General features: G+C 48.9%; 5 protein-coding genes across 5 annotated transcripts; 4 read left to right on the top strand and 1 right to left on the bottom strand.

Moving 5' to 3' along the window:
- Positions 1 to 2,233: 2,233 nt before the first annotated feature.
- On the bottom strand, positions 2,234 to 3,435 carry BKA67DRAFT_538696 (uncharacterized protein; the record flags this gene model as incomplete). Its single annotated transcript, XM_046100504.1, has 2 exons — positions 2,234 to 2,920; positions 2,977 to 3,435. 2 exons carry the CDS (start codon positions 3,433 to 3,435, stop codon positions 2,234 to 2,236), a joined length of 1,146 nt encoding a protein of 381 aa, XP_045955184.1.
- Positions 3,436 to 4,608: 1,173 nt separating this feature from the next.
- On the top strand, positions 4,609 to 5,750 carry BKA67DRAFT_661632 (replication fork protection component Swi3-domain-containing protein; the record flags this gene model as incomplete). Its single annotated transcript, XM_046107848.1, has 2 exons — positions 4,609 to 4,896; positions 4,956 to 5,750. 2 exons carry the CDS (start codon positions 4,609 to 4,611, stop codon positions 5,748 to 5,750), a joined length of 1,083 nt encoding a protein of 360 aa, XP_045955183.1.
- Positions 5,751 to 6,316: 566 nt separating this feature from the next.
- On the top strand, positions 6,317 to 10,233 carry BKA67DRAFT_594157 (NUC185 domain-containing protein; the record flags this gene model as incomplete). Its single annotated transcript, XM_046105025.1, has 2 exons — positions 6,317 to 9,451; positions 9,553 to 10,233. 2 exons carry the CDS (start codon positions 6,317 to 6,319, stop codon positions 10,231 to 10,233), a joined length of 3,816 nt encoding a protein of 1,271 aa, XP_045955182.1.
- Positions 10,234 to 12,206: 1,973 nt separating this feature from the next.
- BKA67DRAFT_575514 (uncharacterized protein) lies at positions 12,207 to 13,263 on the top strand. The gene has a single exon (XM_046103505.1). The coding sequence runs from the start codon at positions 12,308 to 12,310 to the stop codon at positions 12,539 to 12,541; it is 234 nt and encodes a 77-aa protein (XP_045955181.1). The 5' UTR covers positions 12,207 to 12,307; the 3' UTR covers positions 12,542 to 13,263.
- An 865-nt stretch (positions 13,264 to 14,128) lies between these two features.
- Positions 14,129 to 15,940, top strand: BKA67DRAFT_523077 (uncharacterized protein; the record flags this gene model as incomplete). The annotated part of the gene is made up of 2 exons (XM_046098436.1): positions 14,129 to 15,083; positions 15,186 to 15,940. The coding sequence occupies 2 exons, from the start codon at positions 14,129 to 14,131 to the stop codon at positions 15,938 to 15,940; spliced, it is 1,710 nt and encodes a 569-aa protein (XP_045955180.1).
- Between the last annotated feature and the right edge of the window lie 321 nt (positions 15,941 to 16,261).

Raw genomic sequence — 16,261 nt, 5'->3', positions numbered from 1 at the left:
AAGAAACTTGAAGGAGTGGTTCATTTGCCGCTTTATCGCGCCGAGGTTTTATTAACCCTATATTAAAAACTATCGGGATTGCTCAGGCTGTAGTAAAGACTTCTTGCTGCTACCTACTGAAAGCCGGCTCGATTACATCGAAATGGTGGAGCGCCCCGTAATCAGAGGGAGCAGGGGGGAGTACGCTACATTAACTTGATAGGCCTAGGTTAGCTAACTCAACTATATCTTCAGCAAGTTGAGTTCAAGCCTAGCTACGAAAGCTTTTATTGTGTTTTTCCGACACTTTTCCCGCCTCGCTTCGGCCGTAGTTTCGAGCGCAAAAGTCATGAACGGCCATGTCTAAGTTTGGACAATGCTAGGGAGTTCTATCCCTCCTATCACGAACTTTACTACCTGATACACGTCGTAGAGGAAATACCTATCTATTCCAGGGATTAGGAACTGTCTTTTCTTTTTAAATACCTAAGACTTGTTTGGCACGGTAAAATATACCAGACTCGTATCGGGTTGCTCTATCTCATGCCACATAGCATAAATAAACCAAGGCACAAGTAAAGACCTCCTCTTCAACTGGAGTATGAGATCGATTCCAGTCCAAGACACTTTACCAATGGATTGCTGCATCCTCGAGTGATAAAGGTTTTCGTGCCATGGCTATGAGTGTTCTGGCATGCCTAAGTTGGTCGACCATGACAAGTTCCCTCAAAGGGTATGCATAGCTATCAGCTCGGTGGCGAATAGCTTGGCTGCATCGCAGCCTCCTTGTATAATCTTTACCTCGGCAAGGGAATAGATTAAGAGTCGAAAACCTCCAAGATGCTGACGAGATAGTTGCCTCCGTTGTGTAATCTCTAGCTCGAGCATTTGCCCTGCTTGATGAAGATAAGGTGTTGTAGCCTCCAAATAGGCCGATCTCTAGTAAGCATCAGCAACTGCGGACTTCACTAGGTGTTTGGCGTCGCTCATTCCGGTGCTTCGTAGACATGCTTCGAAGCACGCTTTTGCTTCTCGAAAGTGGCCCTCGCTTAGCACCTCGTCCAAGTTTAAGCAGAGCGTCCTCATTGTACGTTCGGAGCCGTTTATATTCCCACCAAGACACGCCAAGACGCTTATTTGGCAGGTGATTCGAGCTTTGAGCTCTGAACAATAGAAGCTCTTCATCATCCTCTGCGCCGTCTCGAAAAGACGTCTGGCATTTATTCGCCCCGACCATCGTACACTAAACACAGCTGGGAGTGCCGTGGCAAGGGCGGCTTGCCTAGGCATGACAAGGGCAAGTTGTTGAGCAATGAATTTTGAGTTGCTTTCGATTGATACGGTTTGACAGAGTAGCGCAGGATCAGTGGATCAGACGTACTGTTGCTACAGACCAAGAGGGCATTCGTTCCAGAAGACCATACGTTCTGCTATCTACATACCGCTAGATATTGAATATACGTTTCGAAACTGTCTGTGGTGTAGAATTATTTCGTTGCTCAATGGATGAATAGTGTGGGTGCTCGCCAGAGTATCATCCAGTGTTGCTGTCAACAGTGGAATGGATCTGCGCTCTGCTTTTCCTCACTAAATGTTTTTGATCTTGTAGTGCTTCTCATAAATCTAACACTGAGATATAAAATGGATTATGTTATTCTTGGTATGATTGAGGTTATCATAATGAGGATAATACTAAATATGTTACTGCTATCTTGTCTATGGGTTCTTTTCCACGACACTGAACGGTTGAAAGAAAATTTAAAAAAAAAAAGAAAGTGAATTTTATACCGGTTCACCAGTTGGAAGCCAGAATACTTCAAAATTTTCTGCTTGGTTATCAACCAAGTAAACGTTGGCGTCCCGGGGTTTTCTGAATCGACCAGCCTCTCCCACAGTCTGCAAAGCCACTACCTAAGTTCGTCTCAAGCCGATCTTGCGTCACAACTCGCAGAGAATTACCAGTTGAGAAAGGCTGAGTAAGTGGCAACTCCGAATATTTTGCATTCAAAACCAGCGGTGCCTGCCAAGGAAGGTAAAGTTCAGAAAAGAATTTAGCATTGCGATAAGTTTCCGTACCACCTTTCGATGTCATGGAGACGTTCCACGAAACACGGCGACATGGCAGCTATTCTGCTCCTTAGAGCCTACTATCCGTATTGGCCTTCGAATGCACATCTATCATTATAACGTAGCCCATAAGTGAAATGGACGGGAACCAATATCAGTAGCATTCCAGATACAGACAGCTTGAAGGCTACTTCACTAGAAGGTATTCATCCAGTACCCGGTTATAAAAGCCTAATTTTCCGGCATTGAAATACCTGACGGAGGTGGCTAAAGCTTGATTTTTTATATCCTTGAGGCTTTCCGACAATCGATTATCGATGCTCTCGGCGGACCTCACCATATCCAAATACGCTTCTCGATCTTTCCAGCATTGTAGCGTGGTGGGATCCAAGGGTTCCCCCCTTTCGTCGTACTTGTCCGGCATGTTGAAGACTTGTGGGATCGTGTCGAGGAATAGTGGATACTCGACAAGCTCCCATGGCAAGGTGCAGGCATCCTGCCAGTCGATGACTCCAAGTACTTTGTTCTTTTCGTCGATAACGATATTGTTATACCCTAAATCCGGGTGGCCGAGAGGGAACGGGCCATCTTTTAGGTTCAGCTGTCCTGCTTTCGCCATGGCCGCCAATCTGACTGGGAAATCGATAGACGCTCTCAACTCTCGGGCTGATTCTTCGGAGACCGTGTCTTCGATCTGATGCAGGTATTTTAACGAGCTGGTGGGAAACTCGGCATGCGCTGCCCAAGCTTCGAAGAAGGACGCGGCTGTCTCGAATGGACCACCGATATGCGGGAACGGACCAATATCATAGTGGCCTTGCAAACTACGAGTGACAATACCGATTTTACGAAATCGCACAGATGCTACATCTACCTGTAGTAGCACTTAGCAAGGCTGGTTCGTGGCTAGGGTTATCAGCTGCGCATTACCTGAACCTGAGCTACAGACGAATGGATGTCAGGGCGAAACTCGAGAGGGATGACTCCGCCGTACGACCCCCAGCCTCCGAAAGCGTCCATAGCTACATTACCCGTGAGAAATTGCATCAGAATAAAGGGTACGCCTACAGGATTGTCGGCACTAGGTTCGCAACCGAAAACGCGAGGAATGCCAACTTTGTTCTCATAGAGGAGGTTCATGACATCCACCTCGGCTTGTACACTAGAGCCGTCTTTTGGAATACTGACGACCCATCGCATGTGTTGTGAGTCCTGAAACTCGAGAAGGTGAATCATGTGATTTACACCCGCATTTACGAGGTCAAGGGCAATACACTGCTGACCATTATGCAGGTGGGAGGCACGTGAGTAGAGCGCTGGCCAGTTGATTCTAGCGGTGTGTTCATCCACAGGAGGTGAAGGGTGCCATTCGAGGTCAGCAAGTTCCATTGTAATTAAGGTCGCCGGAGGCGGGTGTCGTAAAAGTTGGCAAAGGATTAATATGATGATTGGATGGATGAGATGATAAGATGCCTTAGTAAAAGGGAATTCGAAATTGGCCAGACTATGCTGTCACAACAACTATAGTTTGAGTGTTTGGAAACAAAATTTTGAATTGAGCTTCTAGTGACGTGCATATATAGTTTCATGCCAAGCCTCGACACGAATCACCTTGTTATCCATGACCATGATCACACGTGTACCAAGCCACATTTGGCACACTTTTCATTCTTTCTTGACTTTTCCAACACATGATACCGCGAGGCAACGTAGAATACTCGCTGTTCGATGAGAAATCGAGGAATTTGACTTCGCTCTCCAACGGAGCAATGACCCCTTATGCTGACAAAGTACTGCTGTGTTATTCCTAGAGAGTATGCAATGCGATGCTCAAGAACAGATAGAAGAGGTGGTCAGATGGGGATAGACGTTGCTTTAAGTATCCGCCATGTGTGAATGGCAAAGGAATGTCGCTCGACCAACCTATTAACCAGTATGCACGTTGTGCTTGCAAGCATCAATATCAACATGTAAATGAATTTACATGGTGAACATTCATGATACGAGTTCATCCTAGACTCCGACAAGGGGAATCAAAGTATAGTGACCTTGATGTTGTGAAGACGAAACTGCGTGCCGTATGCAAAGAGCACCACCATTTCCATTATATGCAGGACGGGTCAGGATGAACCTTTAGACCTGTTGTCATACTCTCTAATTCCTATTGCTTCTTGTTCAATTTCTGCGATGTCGCTTAATTTGAGTATCTAGCAATGCAGGATTTAGAGCTTGGCCGTATGCCAATGAGAAGGATGCTGGACGTGTTCTCGGCGTACAGTGAACTTATACGAATCTTGAACACCCCATTCAAAATGTACTTGTCAGGGCCGAGGTTGGGTGTTCTGGGCTGCCAAAAATGGTGGCTCTGGACTGCTAAAAACGGCGCCGCAAATCATGAGGTCCAATTGACTGCTAGGTAAGCGGTTTAACATCGGCTAAAGTCCAAGGTCTTCTCCTTACTAAAGTGGGTCAACGGCCGTTAATTGAGACGCGCTTCAGCAAGTGCAAGACGCGTCTTTCAACTATCAACCCAATTCACAGTTATACATCGCAGGACAAAATATGGCACCTGGAACAGTCGTCAATGACGATTTGGAAAATTATGGTGTGGATGATTTCGATGTAGATCCATTCGCAGATTCGGGCGACGAGAATGCTAATAAAGCAGACTCTCAGTCCAAGAAGAGGAAAGATGCATCTGGCTTGGGTATCGATGAAGCAGTGGCTGTAACCAAGAAGCCCAGAGTACCGAGAGTTAAGCTCGACGACAAGAAACTTCTGTCAGATAAAGGCATCCCGAAGTTACGCAAAAAGGCAGGAGACCTAAAGTTAAAAGGAAAGGGTCATGAGGTAAGTGCGCCAGCCATGTCCATTGAGTGACTCTTACTAAACTACTGCGACTGTGGCAGTTCTCAGATACAGCTAAACTGCTGTCTTTCTATCAGCTCTGGCTAGATGATTTGTATCCTAAAGCCAAGTTCTTGGATGCGTTAGGCATGGTGGAGAAAGCAGGTCATACAGGAGCCATGCGAATGGCACGGATGGATTGGATCAACGAAGGCAAGCCAAAACACCATCTAGATGAGAATGAGGACGAAGATTTGCTCGGCCGGCCCGAGGGCCGGAATGCCGCGAAATTCCCTGCCCGGGTTGCGCCAATCTTTCAAAACAGTGGCAGGCCCAAGACGCCGTCGATTCTCGATGATGATCTCTTCAGGGATGATGACTTGTATGATGCTACTCCCAGAAACTCACGCAACAATGCTGCATCAGCAGCGACAAACGGCGGAGCTGGCGATGTACCTGGTGATGAGGACGATTTAGACGCTCTTATGGCGGAAGAGGAAGCACAAAGGGTTGCAACGACATCAATATTTGGCAACGGCGAAACATCACGAAAATTGCAATCGCGTCCGGCAGAGCCTGATGACGATGATCTTGATGCACTCATGGCAGAAGCAGACGCCATCTCAGGCCCGCCAAAAGCCGTACCGAAAGACTACTCATCGAAACAACACGAGCCATCAAATGACGACGAGGAAGATGATCTCGATGCTTTGATGGCTGAGGCCGAAGCCGAGGGCACTGTTCCGGCACCAAAGCCAGGGAGAGATGTGAATCAGGCCAAGGTGGCATCTAATCAGGATAAAGAGCTTGATGCTGACGAGGAGGAAGCCATGGCAGAAATGGATGGTTTGTGGTAATTGAAACGATGTATATGTAAGATGCGGACAGATATGAGGATATGCACTTTGGTCGGCCCTGAATTGATGCCAGAAGGCCCCCATAAGAACTCGATTTCACAATTTAAATAGTGAATGACATGGAATGAAACACAACCTTTACTCCTGCAGGAAAGCCAGATTTAGATACGCTTCCTTGTCTGTTATCGTAATCATCCAAGGCATTGATGAGGAGATTTCGCATATATATCTAACATTGAAAGCCTGTATGTTCAGCTATAAACTTGAAAGACAAATAAATTGGGTTACCGAATGTTGTTCCTAACACACGTACAAGTATGTATGCATTGCTATTTGGGAACTCGGTGGATTGCCCCCCACCACTTAGTTGCTGTCCTTGTGCACCTCCACAGCGGGCGCAATCCACAAACCCCACCATTATTCTAGTCCAGCTCGAACAGAGACCAGACCCAGAACATCAATCAACGTCATGACCTCACGGCCGCAGAAGAGCTTCTCGCAACATCTACGATAGCCCGTACTGCTCAGAGACAGCCACCATGGCGTCTCCAGAACTCGCAGAAGCTATGGAGAAGCTTCACATCTCCTCCAGAGCTGACAATGTCAACATCGATGACATCCTCTTCCAACAGGGTCCACGAAAACGCCAAAAGCAAGATCCAGCCTTGCTCAAGTCCCAACTTGAGAAGGACTTCCTGAGCCCATCCAGCAAGTTCTCCACAGAATGGCTCAACCGCTTGCAGCAACGCTGGGACTGCCCGACCGACCTCACAGAGCTCTTCCGCATTGCTCCCACCCAGACGAGGACGGTAACACGCTTTACAAGACAAGGCCTTGAGGGCAGGGTCTCTGGATACAAGAACGTCACAGTTCCAGCGAACAGTGCGACGGCCAAGAACTCTACAAGCCTGACACGAAAACCCGCTAGTCGCGCCGATTTCGTCAGGGGTGCTGCCGGATTCTTTCCCTTTGCGCCAGGTGGACTGGAAGGTGTCGACTCAATTGCTGCAAGCGAAGACCAACTGCTGAGGCCCGGCGCTGTCGGTCCAAACGGTACCGGAACCAAGCTTGAGCGCGTCATAAAACTTGGTGCTGAAGGCGGCTTACTAGAAGTTGCGCCAGGTCTTGAAAGGGGCATTGACTTCACCAAGAAGGCCAGCGTTGACGAGTCCGATGCAAAGGCCGTTGAGGAAGTGCTCGACCAGGAACCCGAAGCCGCACCAGAGACGGACGAGACCAACGGTATACCCGCTCAGCCAACAGAAGAGGAGTCTGACGAGGAAGACGGTGAGGACATTGACGCCTTGCTCCCAGTTGAGTTCCCCGCCCTCGAACCTCATAGCACCCTTGCTGCGTCTAGCGCTAGAAAAGCTGGCAAGGAATGGGCGCATATGGTCGACATCAACAGAGGCATACCCAACTTCAGGGAGCTCGTGCCAGATATGGCAAGAGAATGGCCCTTTGAATTGGACAACTTTCAGAAGGAGGCTATCTATCACCTTGAGAATGGCGATTCCGTGTTTGTGGCAGCCCATACTTCGGCAGGAAAGACCGTGGTTGCCGAGTATGCTATTGCTCTGGCAGCAAGGCATATGACCAAAGCGATCTACACCTCGCCTATAAAGGCGCTCAGCAATCAGAAGTTTCGTGACTTCAGAAATGATTTTGAGGAAGTCGGTATCCTGACCGGTGATGTGCAAATCAACCCCGAGGCCAGCTGTCTTATCATGACCACCGAAATTCTGCGGAGTATGCTCTACAGAGGAGCCGATTTGATCCGAGATGTTGAGTTTGTCATATTCGACGAAGTACACTATGTCAATGATTTTGAGCGTGGCGTTGTGTGGGAAGAAGTCATCATTATGCTTCCTGAGCATGTGTCTCTAATCTTGCTGTCAGCTACCGTCCCGAACACGAAGGAGTTCGCTCAATGGGTGGGGCGCACGAAACAAAAAGACATATATGTCATTGCTACACCCAAAAGACCCGTGCCACTCGAGCACTACTTATGGGCTGGCAAGAACATACACAAGATTGTCGATGCGGAAAAGAAGTTCAACGAGAAGGGCTGGAAGGAGGCCGATCAAGCACTCAGGGGTAAAGACAAGGTACTTCCTGCTCCCGCACCGGCAGGGCGAGGTGGTGCAAACCAGCGTGGAAACCAGAGGGGCGGTGCTCAACGTGGTGGCCAGCAGCAAGGACGTGGTGGGAGGGGCGGCAATAGTCAAGGGCGCGGTCGTGGTGGTCCTCCTCGTGCAAGCCATGCTCCGGGCCACATGGGTAGAGCGGGTCGCCCTGGAGGATTCAGCTCTTTGAACCAGGACAAGAATCTCTGGGTTCATATGGTCCAGCACTTGAAAAAGTCGACCTTGCTGCCAGCCTGCATTTTCGTCTTTTCGAAGAAACGTTGCGAGGAGAATGCGGATGCTCTTAGTAACCAGGATTTTTCCACAGCTCAAGAGAAGAGTCACATTCACATGATTGTGGAGAAGTCGGTGGCACGGCTCAGGCCCGAGGACAGAAGTCTGCCACAGATTGTTCGCATACGAGAGCTCTTATCCAGGGGTATAGCTGTACACCATGGTGGCTTGTTGCCCATTGTGAAGGAGCTTGTTGAGCTCCTCTTTGCTCAGACCCTGGTGAAAGTACTCTTTGCGACTGAGACCTTCGCTATGGGCCTCAATCTGCCAACCCGTACCGTTGTGTTCTCAGGTTATCGAAAGCATGATGGACACTCATTCCGAAATCTACTACCGGGAGAGTATACCCAGATGGCTGGCCGTGCTGGCCGTCGTGGTCTTGATACTGTCGGCACAGTCATCATCGTACCACCTGGTGGAGGAGATGAGGCGCCTCCTGTCGCTGACTTACAGAACATGATCACTGGTCAGCCTAATAAGCTGAAGTCACAGTTCAGGTTGACATATAACATGATCCTGAATCTGCTACGTGTTGAGGCGCTCAAGATTGAAGAAATGATTAAGCGTAGTTTCTCTGAGCATGCCACACAACAACTCTTGCCGGAGCATGAAAGGGGAGTCAAAGTTGCCCAGGCTGATTTGGCAAAGATCAAGAGAGAGGCTTGCGAGATCTGTGACCCTACTTTGGACGAGTGCCATGACGCTGCCATGAAATACAGAGACCTGACACAAGAACTGCACAAGGGTATGATTGCAATTCCTATTGGGCGCAAAATGTTCTCGCAAGGCCGTCTTGTTATCTTCAATAAAGACGGCGTCCGGACACCTGGAATTCTCTTGTCGGATGGTGTAAGCACCAAGATAGCCGGCGGCCAGCCCATGATCCACGTCTTCGAGATTCGTACTCTGAGGGATGCTCGCGACTCTACCGATCTTTTGCCATTCTTGCCAGCTTTCCGCTCCTTTCTCACGGCGCTTCCTCAGGCTAAAAAGAATATTCATTTCAAGACGAACCACATCGCTCTTACTGATATAGAATGCTTGACAAAGACCGTGACAAGGGGCATCCTGCCTGAGGTCTTCCAGGGTGGAGATGGCTACATAAAGGCAAAAGAGCGTCTCTTGCAGCTCTGCAAGACATGGGAGTCCGACATTTGGGAAGAGATGGAGTTCAATAAGATCAAGAGCATGCAGCTACAGGAATTGGTCAATAAGCGATTCACAGAAGCCAACAAGGCCGTAGACACCGCACCGGTATATTGCAAGAACTTTCTCAAGCACGTAAGTCTTCATCCCACAATCAACTGGCATTGGCACCCATTCGCGCCGTTTCACTATCTGAACAATGCCTTCTTTTGTTCAGTTTAACTAATCTTATACAGTTCGCCATGTGTCATGACCAATGGCTCATCAAGGAGCATATCTCAACCCTCCTTGCCACCATGGCCGATCAAAACCTGCAGCTCCTACCTGACTACGAACAGCGCATTCAAGTCCTCAAGGACCTATCCTTCATTGACAACGATACGCGAATTCAATTGAAAGGCAAGGTCGCCTGTGAGATCCACAGTGCCGACGAGCTTGTACTCACTGAGCTCATCTTGGACAACGTACTCGCCGATTACGAGCCTGCCGAGATCGCCGCTCTCCTTTCTGCCTTCGTATTCCAGGAGAAGACGGACACTGTGCCGAACCTGCCCGGCAAGCTGGAGCAGGGCATCAAGACAATTGTTGATATTTCAGAGAAGGTCAACAACATACAAACACTGCATCAAGTCATTCAGTCATCCGAGGAAAGCAACGATTTCGTCGTCCGCCCGAGATTTGGTCTGGTTGAAGTTGTGTATGAATGGGCTCGGGGTATGAGCTTCAAGAACATCACAGATTTGACAGATGTTCTTGAGGGCACAATTGTCAGGACGATCACGAGATTAGACGAGACGTGTCGTGAGGTCAAGAATGCAGCCAGAATCATCGGTGACCCAGCCTTGTATCAGAAGATGCAGGAAGCCCAGGAGATGATCAAGAGGGACATCACCGCTGTGGCAAGTTTATACATGTAAACATACGAAATGAAGACATTCAGATTTCGCATTCCAGCCCATGACTTCCATATATCCGGATTAGTTCATTGCAGGTGAAAGATGTTTCAGTGATGCAAAGATGCCGGGGAAAGGGGGACAGTGGAGAGACATTGATGAAAAAACTAAGCTCGGGTTCTGCTATTGTGCTGGATAGTCTGACATGACATTAGATTCAACTATTGTCAGACCCTTCTCCTATGATATAGTCGACCTTGAAACTTCAGATACCCACCGACTTTCTGTTCCTGCATGATAGTAACGGATGCACAGATTTCTCTAAGAAATAATATCGTTTCACATAATACCATGAGGGAAAGGGAAGCATGGAGTCATAGTCCGTGCTACAGCGCGGCAATCAGCGTGGTGTATTGTATTTGATAACTGTTGGATCAGCATGTGAGAGGTTTGAACTTGTGGATTTTGAATCAGGAGAAACTGTCGTCGGGTCTTGTTGCTTGTCGCCGATCGGTCTGTGGCTGCGGCACTTTGGTCTCTTCCTTTCCATACAGCCTGCCACTCATTACATACAATAAGTTGCAAGTGCCAGTCTCCAATGAGCTCTGCAATATTTTTTTTGTCGCACCGTCATTTTCAGGATCCTCAGAGTTGGTTGCCATCGAAAGAACGACGTATGCGAGTTAGGTATTAAGTCTCGTCACGCCAGGTGCAGACGCATCTATGAGCTAAAGCATGACGATACGCTACAAAAAGAGAGCAAAAGCTTTTTAGAGAAAGCATGAACTAGCATTGGATAGATGAAGAGAAGTCAGAGTCAAGAAACCCAAAAAAAAATTTGAGGAAGAAGGGGCGTTGCAAGAGAAGGGGGAAAGAAGCAACGAGCCTGAGTGTTATCGACAAGTATAGACCGGACGAAGTCCACCACAAGACAAGCGAACTACATCAGCATCGGCACAAGCACAGTCAACACTACAAAACCAGCCTCTGCATCATTTTGTCATTCCTCTATTTGGGCATATTTTAATACACAGGCACACTGCAAGACAAGACCCACTGACACGTTTCTAACACGGAAAGCCACCTCCACGACTCTAAGACGATGTGTAGAGCAATTACTTACTTCGCGAAATGTCCAAGGGGCAAGTAAATATGGACAGACACACCAATCACGCAGGTAGAGGAGATCGTCGAAGACGATGAGGCGAAGGGCGGCACGAGGCCGTGCAATGCGGACCTGGATAGGGGCTCGCTCAACTGCCCCGAGCTGTGGACCATGAAAGATAGGAGCCCCGTCAACGAGCACTGTCCCAATTGCAAGGAGATCATCGCGTGGGATACCACCTCAGGGGAGGTCTCTGTGGCTAGAGAAGAGAGGGGTAAGCAGAGGGCCGACGAGAGGACCATAGCGCAGAAAAGTATACGAGCGGAGGGCCCGTTGTCCGGAAGGGATAGAGAGAGGCGGGCGGCCAGTCTGAGGGCGAGCCTGCTAGAAGCAATTACGACAAAAGCATTGGAAGTGCTGGACAGAGAGAATACCACCAGAAGGCCAGGAATACCATTGCCAGGACAAGCAGAGGTATCCGCAGAGCAGGCTGACAGGAGGTCGAGAACACCATTGCCAGAACTAGTATCTGCAGAGCGGGCTGACAGAAGGCCGGGAACACTATTGCCGGCACAGGCGGAGGAACTCGCACAGGACTTGGACGTAGCGGAGGAGAAAAGAGTACCGAGGGGTGAAAGATGAGCGAGAAGAAGATGCGAACATGAGATGAAAAGAAGAATCTAACTACCAGGACCCCCAAGAAGTGATTTGGGTTGGCTAAATGTCGGAAGATACGTGATACAGCCTAGCTGCGAAATGATCATTCACACGATGAGACCTATTTGCAAAGATTGGGGTCCAGAACTTGTGATGGAATGAAGTTCATGGTATGGCATTGTGTAATATGATTCATTCTCCTTTAATACCAGTTACAGCGAGGTCTTAATGTTGTCAAAAACTCAGAATTACCATATTTGCGTATCGTGGTTTGGCCAAGGCTAAAGTTTGATTACATGCCTAAACATCATCGTCATTGTTCTCCTAGTCTTCAAAATGTCCAGTCTCTGCAGCATCCTGATCATCACCATGACCCTCGGGAACCATTACACCGATACAGTCATGAGGGCACCCTTGTTTCGAAGGATCCGGGCCGCGCAGGCCAAATGCTCCCTCAAAGATCCGAATCACCGAATTAACTATAGTTCACCACAATGTTCCAAATTCGGATGTCAAAGCCAACCAAAAAATTTGGGACCTGACAGGTGGATAATTTTATCATCCGTATGACGCCAAGCCATACCCTCATGGAAATAAAGACATCTCAGTTGCTCATAACCCAGCACGTCAACATTTCAGGTGTGAAGTGCTGACGACAAGTTTTTATCGAAACTGCTTTATCACCCCCAAAAACGCAGGCGCCAAGCATTGCCCTTCCAGATGCTGGTGCGGAACCCGAACTGTGGCAAGCTCGAAACCCTCATTGGGACGTCTCATCTTGTGACACGTCTCCCAGTAATCTTTGCCAGACGCACGTTGTCACCTGATACATAGTCGATCTACTTGGCGTAGAGTAAATCCTTTGCGGCGTGCTCGTAACCAGATTTCCTCTCAGGAATGCCGCATTCTTTTTGCAGGAGCGTTATGAGAAGTAAACTGAATGTTCTCAGCGAGCCAAGTAGCCATGTTTACGTAAGCCACTCCCGTACGGAAGTGGGATAAGCGCTTCTGTGTGTCTGTGACCCCTTCCTACTCCAATGCAGAAAAACCACAGGCAATGGCGTTTTGAAGCACATACTACTTCCTGTGTCCGAGAAGACGCCCCTTGGCTGCTTGACGCTCCTTAGCTAGACGGTTGGCTGTCGAGAAAGCTCCTGTGAAGCTCCATCGCGGCGGCCATCATACTGTTAGATATGAGAGAGCCGCAGCAGCTTCCACGCCGAGTCGAGGTTTTCATGAGACAGAATCAGTATGCATCTGTTGTGGCACCGAATATATACCCTGAGATTACCATCGTTCTATAGACGGTAGACCCAGTGTTTTAGAACGTCGCATCTGTGCTATTCCAATGGAATTGCGTAGCTTGTAGGCTATCTCCTGACTTCAAGCAGTTGTCACCGGCCCCCTTCCGCCATATGAGGAATGGAATTTCTTACAGAATGAGGAAATAAGCTGATGCTTATATACGAGCAATATGGGAAGTTCATCCAGTCACTCAGACATGAACAGAGATGGAGTGCTTCGATTGATAAAGAGAACCCATGTGTAACTTTCAGGCAGAAACTCCCTTTTGATTTATGCCCCTCTTTTTGGTGTTCTGCAAGATACTGGTGCTTTTCTGTGGCTATCAGCAAAAGTATCAGACTGGTTGATAGTCCTCTAGTATCGTGTCTTGTTTCGTTCGCTAATGAGTACGATGAAACAGGGACAGCGACATGCATGACCAGTCATGGCACCTCGAAAATACGAATAAGAGCGACTAGCATGATTTGCAGAAGACCTGTAATATCGATTCGAGTGAGTGCCTGGACCATTGAATCTACAGATCGCCTCAGTTTGCGGCTATCCTGTATCTATGTTCTAACCTGACAAATTTCGATGTTAGTTTAGACTAGACTAGGTACAGGTTTTGATTCAAGACACTCAATGTCCCCAGTGGTTAAGTTACCTCTTGTTGAATCCCAATTTAGTGGGCCAATCACTGTGCCTGTACCTTCAAAGCCACTAAAACGCGACACATCATCCACTAAATCCGATATCTCCCAGGCGCCCGAACCGCCATCACCGGCCGTGACACCGCTTTGAGCTTCATCCTGACCACTTCCTTTGTCTCTTCTCACATTGCTCTCCGTGAGCCTCGATATCTTGCTTTTCGCGATGCCTATAAAGCGCAGGCGCAGTGAAGTCGAAATCGATGCCTCAAGTCCGTCAGCACCGGCGAAGAAACCCCGCCTGATCGATACGGGCGCATCCCGCGATCACTTGTCGCCACTCCCGAGCGAGCTCCTCGTGCGAATACTGACGCATCTGTCCCTGCCACAACTGCTGAACGTCGCGCCTGTATCGCGACGCTTTCAAAGAATATCCGAAGACTCACAGATATGGAAACGGCTGTACTATTCCCGTTTCGTTCTGCCGCGCGCATTGCGCATCCCTGGCTTTCGCGACGGGTCGGCGAGAGAGGGAAAGCTACACTACTCGTCCCGGCGCGCAGTGTGGGCTGATGGCAGGAGGGGAGGCTGGGTAGACATGCGCAGCGATGATCGAGACAAACCGTCACGAGACTGGAAGAAGCAGTATAAGCTCAGACATAACTGGTCCAAGGGCACCTGCGCTATGGAGGAGCTCCATGTTGAAGATGGCATGAGCGCTGTGACGGGCTCGCGCGAGCCCCAGAAGATGTTGGTGAAAGTCTGCGACGGTATTGCAGTCACGGCCGATCTGAGCAATGGGCTACGAGCTTGGGATCTCAAGACGAAGCAGATGGTGGCGCAAATCAATCTTGCAGAAGCAGATATAGATGCGCCACCTACCTGCCTTGCTCTTGATGAACAGAAGCTAACTCAGCAAGTTGTAGATATTGCAGTAGGCTTCCGTGACGGGAGTTTTGGCATTTGGAGGCTTGACATCCGGGATCGAAGGCTATTAAGTCGGTACCGCCATGGGAAGTCCACCATTGGACCACTCGCTGGCGTTGCGTTTTCGCATCCGTATCTTTTGACGGCTACCGAATCTATTTTGATCTCGCTGTACACATTTGATAGGCCGAATTCATCAAGTACGAGCCGGAATCAGCACGAGACAAGTTCCGAAACGGAGAGGGACTCTGATAGTGCGACTACTCGTGACCAGGGAAATCATATCAAAGCCGGACGTATTCGGCACCAAAAAGTGCCGACCATGACGAAGCTACCAGATGCATCAGCTGGGACAGCTAATCTACCGGCTCCATACCTCCTTACTTCCTTAAAATCACATACATCTCAAGCCCCGCTGGCTCTGTCGATACGGAAAACCAGGGTGGGAACAGTAGCGTCCATTGCGTATACATTTGCTACATTGCGAGGATGGTCACTTGGTATACAAGATTTGCATTTGAAGCCTTCCTCGTCAAATTTGAAAGATACGCCGGATATTACAACTACCCGGCTGGCATATACGTTGCCAATAACCTCGCCTTCGTCACATATTCCCTCGCCACCGAACTCACCTGCAAGACCACGAGTGAGCACAAGTGCTGGATTTGCAAATGCAATAGAGGACGGGCCTATTAGTATCTGTTATACGCACCCCTATCTCCTCGCGACTCTCCCGGACAATACTCTGATTCTATATCTCTGTACCTCCAATGCATCTTCGCTGTCCATTTCTCCAGGAATCCGCCTCTGGGGGCACACCTCGGGTATTAGCGATGCTGAGATCACCGCGCGTGGCAAAGCAGTCAGCGTCAGCTGTCGTGGTGAGGAGATCCGGGTATGGGAATTGGAGGGGCGGGCAGATGGGCGTAGTATCGAGGTTCGACCCACAGCTTCTGGCAGTACAAACGACGATGCAAATGGAACCGAAAGCCCCCAAGTCGATTCTGCTTTCGACGAACGGCGGAACTGGGTTGGCTTCGATGATGAGATGGTCATTGTGCTCAAGGAATCTAGAGGTCGGGAAAGTCTCATGGTCTATGATTTTACATGAAAATCCTACTCTCATGAAGTGAAGTTGTTGCAACGGACGAATATCAATCAACGTTGGACTTCGTCATGCGCATGTTGTTTGGTTTGCTGAACATTCCTACATGGAGCTTCGCGCTTCTTTAGCTTTGACTGCGACAGAATAGTGCCCACTATTATGCTGGACTCAAGCCAAACGCGCCACCGACCAGCTATTTGCCTGGTCAGATCCCATCGCATGTCAAGCAGTCACCTCGATACCCCTGTTTCGAGCGACATAACCGTCGTATAGCCTAGCTATGGCCTCTCAACTGCGATTATGGAGATGGCCCATTTGCGTGTTAGG

This window comes from Truncatella angustata (assembly GCF_020726525.1).
Source record: "Truncatella angustata strain MPI-SDFR-AT-0073 chromosome Unknown BKA67scaffold_7, whole genome shotgun sequence".
Taxonomy (NCBI): domain Eukaryota; kingdom Fungi; phylum Ascomycota; class Sordariomycetes; order Amphisphaeriales; family Sporocadaceae; genus Truncatella; species Truncatella angustata.
This window is presented reverse-complemented; position numbering and strand designations above follow the sequence as displayed.

Coding starts and splice junctions, on each gene's coding strand:
- BKA67DRAFT_575514 (XM_046103505.1), top strand. CDS start 12,308: ATGTCCAGTCTCTGCAGCATCCTGATCATCACCATGACCCTCGGGAAC.